The sequence below is a fragment of the Vicia villosa genome, linkage group LG1 (genome assembly GCF_029867415.1).
Source record: "Vicia villosa cultivar HV-30 ecotype Madison, WI linkage group LG1, Vvil1.0, whole genome shotgun sequence".
Taxonomy (NCBI): Eukaryota; Viridiplantae; Streptophyta; class Magnoliopsida; order Fabales; family Fabaceae; genus Vicia; species Vicia villosa.
The window spans coordinates 13,228,714-13,234,713 of NC_081180.1; the positions used below are offsets into that span (position 1 = coordinate 13,228,714).

Here is a 6,000-nt window from a genome sequence, read left to right on the forward strand (position 1 = left end):
AAATAGGTATTAACCCTATTTTTTTTTCTAAATTTTTCCAGATTTCGGAAGTGCTTTTCCGAAAAAATCCCAAAAATTAGAATTTTGATTAATTCGGAGATACATCTCCGAAAAAATAAAGAAAAATAAAAATCCCAAAAATTAATTTTAGGATATTAATTAATTCACATATCATAAATTTTATATAATTTATGAGTAATGAATAATAATAATTATATATTTTGATATAATTTATGAGTTATGAATAATAATTATTATATATTTATATTCTGATTCATATTTTAAAAGTTAAAATAATTTTAATTAAAAAAATTAAAATAATTTCACTTACAAACTGAGTTATAATTTTTTATTTATATATTTATATATTTATAATAATTATTATATATTTACAAAAAAAATTAAAAAAATGAGTGTTTTAATTTATATATTTATATAATAATTATAATAATTATTATATATTTATAAAAATTATTATATATTTATATATTTATATATTTATATAATAATTATTATATATTAATTATAAATATATTTGTATATTTATATAATAATTATAAAAATTAAAAAAATGAGTGTTTTAATTTATTATAATTATTATATATTTATATATTATATATTTATATATTTCACTTACAAAATTAATAATTATTATTATATATTTATATATTTTTATTCTAATTCATAATTAAAAATGAGTTATAATTTTTTATTTAGTTATAAAAAAATTAAAAAAAGATTTTGTCTTAATTTTATTTATTGAATAAATTTTATATTTAACTCTATATAATTCAAAATTTACTTATGAAATTAAAATGTTTTTGATTTATATAAGTTAGTAAAATAATTTTTAACTTTAAAATTGTTTAGGAAATAACTTTAAAATTGTTTAGGAAATTTTGATTCACCTTGATTTTATTGATTCACCTTCATTTTATTGATTCACCTTGATTTTATACCTATTAATTGTATACCTTGATTTTAATTTTTTAATAATTATTGAATTCTTTCGGAAGTGTATATCCGAAACATTCCAAGACCAATTTGGTCTTACCAATTTGGTCTTAGAATATTTCAGATATGCATCTCCGAAGACATCCCTCTCCCAAAAGGGCTGTTTTCGGAAATGCATATCCGAAAACTCAAAAAGGGTGTGTTTTCGGAAATGCATTACCGAAAATTCAAAAAAGGGGTGTTTTCGGAAATGCATCTCCGAAAACACATTTTTTTCGTGTTTTCGGAAGTGCATTTCCGAAAACACATTTTTTTCCAATAAAACTACGTTTTCGAAAATGTATTTCCAAAACAAGGAGTATTTTGGTAAATTCGCCAAAGGTGACTAAGAAGGTTAGGAGGTGGGTAAAGAAATTTCCTAAATTAAAGTTAGTAATCACTATTTTCATAGTTGATTACTTATCTTAAAAATGGTTGTAAATAAGTGATATTTAAAATGGTTGTAAATAAGTGATATTTATAAAGTTATTCGCATCACTACAGGACATGTACTATGGGTAGAATATTTCTTACTATCTAATGCTTTCACCATTGGTTGATTGCACCACATGAATTTTATTATGTGCAGACACAATACTAGTCAGATCTAATCATGCATCTTATGTTGCGGATGGAACATCTTGACTTAGGAGGAAGAAAATTAGGAAAAAACCAGTTTTGTTCTATCGTATATATCTATTTTGAATAACTGTTAACTTTTTGTTTTTTATTTTAAGATTGTGTTCATGTTTTGTTTTGTCGTATCTATTTTGAATAACTGTTCACCTTTTGTTTTCATTTTAAATTGTGTTCATTATAATTAAAGGAAATTTTTCTTCATATCAAAGTTATCTCAACCCAATAGAAGAATTTCATTATTGTTAGAGAAATGCTACTTGTACACTAAAGTGTACACCTACACCGTAAATTAGACCATAAATATATATTAATCAATTTTTTAATAATTTTTTTTTTACTTTGGCAACTGTACAAAGTTAAAAGAAGTATATACATACGATGTAAAAGCATTTGGTGTAGAAAAAGAGTGTATACATAGAATTGCTGTTATTCTTAATAGTTTCAACCATACTAAAGTTATCTTAGTGGTGCTTTTCAATGCATTGAACTTTTTGAGCAACTTCTATGGATAGACACAACTAGGTTACATACAAATTGCCAATGTCTTTGACGCTAGAAGCAATTGAGTCTGCACCACCAAATTAGACAACACCAATTGAATATGCACCACCACTTTTCAATTCAGGCAAATCCAAGAAATTGTCGCAACCTGTATTGAGTCAACCATAATTATATTTATCTTTTATATACACCTTTTATAATAGTGTTTGCGTGTATCTTTTGTAGTTGTGTTTATGTACACCTTATGTCATTTTGGAATATGTTTAATGCATTTGATTTGAATAAGGAATGTAACAAGATTTTAGTTTAATGCCATTTAATTCAAGATTATTTTTATATAACAAGTTACAAATGCACTTTAATCACAGTGTTCAATTATCTTTTCTGATTTGGTCCTCTTAACTAACTATAAGGTTTCAATTTAATCTCTTATTAAATTGGTAATTCACTATTTTGACTCTTACATGCTGTCACGCCACATCCCAAGCTTACGAAACTATTTTTAAAGGACTAAACTGTAACATTTATTAGATAAAGGATTAAATTGAAATCTAAAATTTAATTAAAAGACTTCGTCACCAATTTAACCTAATTTATATTAAATACAAAAATACAAATTTTTTAAGGTAGAGATCAATTATAATAAATTGATAAAAGTAACCAATCGTTAGTTGATCTAGTGGTGATTGACGCTAGACTTGATAAGGAGAACCACAGTCCGATCCCCCCGCAACTGCGATCGGGAGGGACTGAACCCACTTGATGTCAGAACTTACCCCCGAACTAGACTATATCAGTGGTGATAAGCCAAAAAAATTGATAAAAGTAAAAGAGAAAATCACCGCAGTTCGACCACGATTTAGAGTTATCCCAACCGAAGTTCCCAGTAGGGAATTGGTTGCTTATGAGCTCAGACTTTCAAATCGTGGTCGGAAAAGACGCGACAAAGAAGGATTTTGGTAAAGGCATGCCACATCACACAAGTTAACATTTTTTCCAACTTAAACAAAAAAGATATTAGATAAATAATTAAAGTAAAATCTAAAATTAAGTTAAATGCCTTCGTCACTAATTAAATCTAATTTATATTAAATAAAAAATAATTTTGTTTAAAAATAGAGAATAATTATAATAAATTAATAAAAATAAAAGAGAAGAACACATAAAAGAAAAAAGAAAAAAGAGTATCACTTACCGTTTAAAATATTTTTACACTGCCAACCAATCACATACGTATATCCCGCCAAATTACGCTTTTAATTTTAAAATACTGATAAAATATAACTGAATATTATAATTCTATTACATAAATTTACACTGACAACACTACATTTAGCCTTTAAAAGAAAATGAATATTTTTAAAATATTAAAAATAAAATTAAAAATATTTTAATAAATAAATAATAATGTTAATATAAACGTTTTTAATTATTGATTGAGAATTAAATTCCTTTACAAAACTATATATCAATATTCATAAATCTTCGTTGCATAGAGAAGAAATCCTTAGCACACAGAGTAAGACTTCAATTGTTAAATTTTCCGCGTTCTCTCGATTTATCGATCATTGGTTCATCTTTGATTTCTATTTAGTTTTTCAAACTTCAATAATTAGGGTTTTTTCTCTTTCAATCGATCGTTGATCTGTTTTCTTTATTCCGATCTTGATTTTTCTTCTATTTCAATTCTCAGATCGAAACTCCAAAGCGAAAGAGAAAATGGACGCCATTGATTCTGTCTTCGATCCTCTCAGAGAATTCGCCAAGGACAGCGTCAGGCTCGTCAAGCGCTGCCACAAACCAGATCGCAAAGGTTAAACTCTAGATCTATTTCATTCCTATGTGATCTTCGTTTGATGCTTACTTGATTTGAAAATTGAATCTGTGTTATGGATCTTTGTTTTTATTGTTATGTGTTTTGTATTGTAGAATTCTCCAAGGTTGCGGTGCGAACTGCTATTGGTTTCGTTGTGATGGGATTTGTTGGCTTTTTCGTCAAGCTGATTTTCATTCCTATTAACAACATCATCGTTGGATCTGGTTAGGTAAAGTTATATTCCTTTGCTATATATTTTATTTGATATTTCATTTCCTCATTTTGGCTTCATAGATAATCTGTTTGTTATCTCGTCATGTTGAAACTATAAATTTAGTTTTTGTTTTGCAAAGATGGTGAAAAATAGGCTTAGTTGGTTTGGTCATGTAGATAGAAGATCTTTAAATTCTGTTGTAAGAAGAGTAGACCAGATAGATAATAATCAAACAATTTGAGGTAGAGGTAGAGGTAGACTTGAAAAAACTATAAGAAACTATTAAAGATTTTGAGATTAACGAATTTGATAGAAACATGGTAGAACATTATGGCGGAATTTGATTCATGTAACAGATCATACATAGTAGGATAATGCTTGGTGTTGTTGTTAAATTTTTAAGATCCTTTAAGTTGAAGGACATATTTGATGGATTGGCTCCTATGATGATAGGATGTAGATTGAAGACCTTTAGATTTTGTTGTAAGAAGAGTAGATTAGATGAAGAAAAATCAAACTTAAAAAAATTATAAGAGAAACTATTAAAAAAATCTCAACATTAATGAATTGGATAGAAACATGGACTTAGATAGAACTTTATGAAGAAATTTAATTCAGGTAGCCGAACCCACTTAGTGGGATATGGCTTGGTTGTTGTGGTTAAATTTTTAAATTCCTTTAATTTGAAGGATGAATTACTCGAATGTTGTAATTGTTGGAAACCCATGCTTTGTCCTTGCTTGTAAGATTTTTGCATGATTAACAATAGTAAAGAGGGTTTGCATGTGTGCTTACAGTGTATCGTTTTAGTTTGCTCTAGTTATGATTAGTTGGTGACTTTCTCTTCATTGGTTTTGGTTTGTAATGTTGGTATTGCTTTTTGATGTTGAGTTTTTCTGTAAAATCAACGATAGAAATGCATTTTTTGTTTTAAATCTACTTCTGCTTTTTCTAAATAAACATGTTTGTGACAGTAAGATGTTATCACTCATTTGAAAACTGCCGAGTTGTAATCAGTTGATCACTGATTCACTATATATTGTAAACATTAAGATGCAGTTACTGCATTGATACATGTACAAGAAATTATGTCTAATTAATTTCTTAGTGACTTATCTGTTTGTTACGAGCTTGTGTAATGACTCTGGCTCTTTCTGTAATTTATAGTGTTTATCTTTATTTGGTCTGTTTTGAACCGATTGTTCTTTACATTGAGTTGATACTCTAATTACTTGATTGCTGATATTGAACGCCAGGAGAAACCGTATCATATGGCATAAAGGATTTGAAATTCGTGTTTTGAGCAAATTGTGTGTAATAAATGATGTACATAACTCTTGGTTATTTGTGCAGGATAAAGGAAACTACAATCGCCTCAGGAATTCAAGCTGTGAAGCATAAGGAGGCAGATAGAACATTCAGTGCATTTAATTTTAGTTTTGTATTGGTTTTTCCATAGTTCTTTTTTCTGAAACATTACAGTTTAACATGTAAAATTACATTTTTCCATGTGTTAGAATTTTGACCCATTTTTCAAGGAGGAAAAAGTTAAGATAAGGAGTTGTACATCGGTTTTGATTATTTTCTCATAATTGCTTTTTAGTTATTTTGAACATCTTGCAAATCTTTTCCAGCACGGATCCAAAAGACTGGATTCTTGGTGCTAACTATATTTAGTTAGCCATTGCTGAACCAGAATCGGATCAGCTTATCACATTTTATCAGATTATTTATAATATTAAGTTTGGATTCTAAATGACAAATAGGAATGACAATTGGGAGGGTCTAGGTAGTGTACTGTAGTACTCATTCCCATATCTATGGTTTGAAAAAATTC

The 6,000-nt window shown here is 27.4% G+C and overlaps 1 protein-coding gene across 2 annotated transcripts; it reads left to right on the plus strand.

Moving 5' to 3' along the window:
- Positions 1 to 3,581: 3,581 nt before the first annotated feature.
- On the plus strand, positions 3,582 to 5,720 carry LOC131601271 (protein transport protein Sec61 subunit gamma). Of its 2 annotated transcripts, none has more exons than XM_058873055.1 (4): positions 3,582 to 3,652; positions 3,827 to 3,946; positions 4,063 to 4,178; positions 5,517 to 5,720. In XM_058873055.1, exons 2-3 carry the CDS (start codon positions 3,853 to 3,855, stop codon positions 4,176 to 4,178), a joined length of 210 nt encoding a protein of 69 aa, XP_058729038.1. In that variant the 5' UTR covers positions 3,582 to 3,652; positions 3,827 to 3,852; the 3' UTR covers positions 5,517 to 5,720. The 2 variants fall into 2 exon arrangements, with proteins under 2 accessions (XP_058729038.1, XP_058729046.1); XM_058873063.1 differs by lacking the exon at positions 3,582 to 3,652 and adding an exon at positions 3,657 to 3,704.
- Positions 5,721 to 6,000: the final 280 nt, after the last annotated feature.

What these genes read in the sequence shown, in the direction of transcription:
- LOC131601271 (XM_058873055.1), top strand. Translation starts at nt 3,853, where the DNA reads ATGGACGCCATTGATTCTGTCTTCGATCCTCTCAGAGAATTCGCCAAG. An exon ending in CCACAAACCAGATCGCAAAG is followed by an intron (nt 3,947 to 4,062) that starts GTTAAACTCTAG and finishes TTTGTATTGTAG; the next exon opens with AATTCTCCAAGGTTGCGGTG.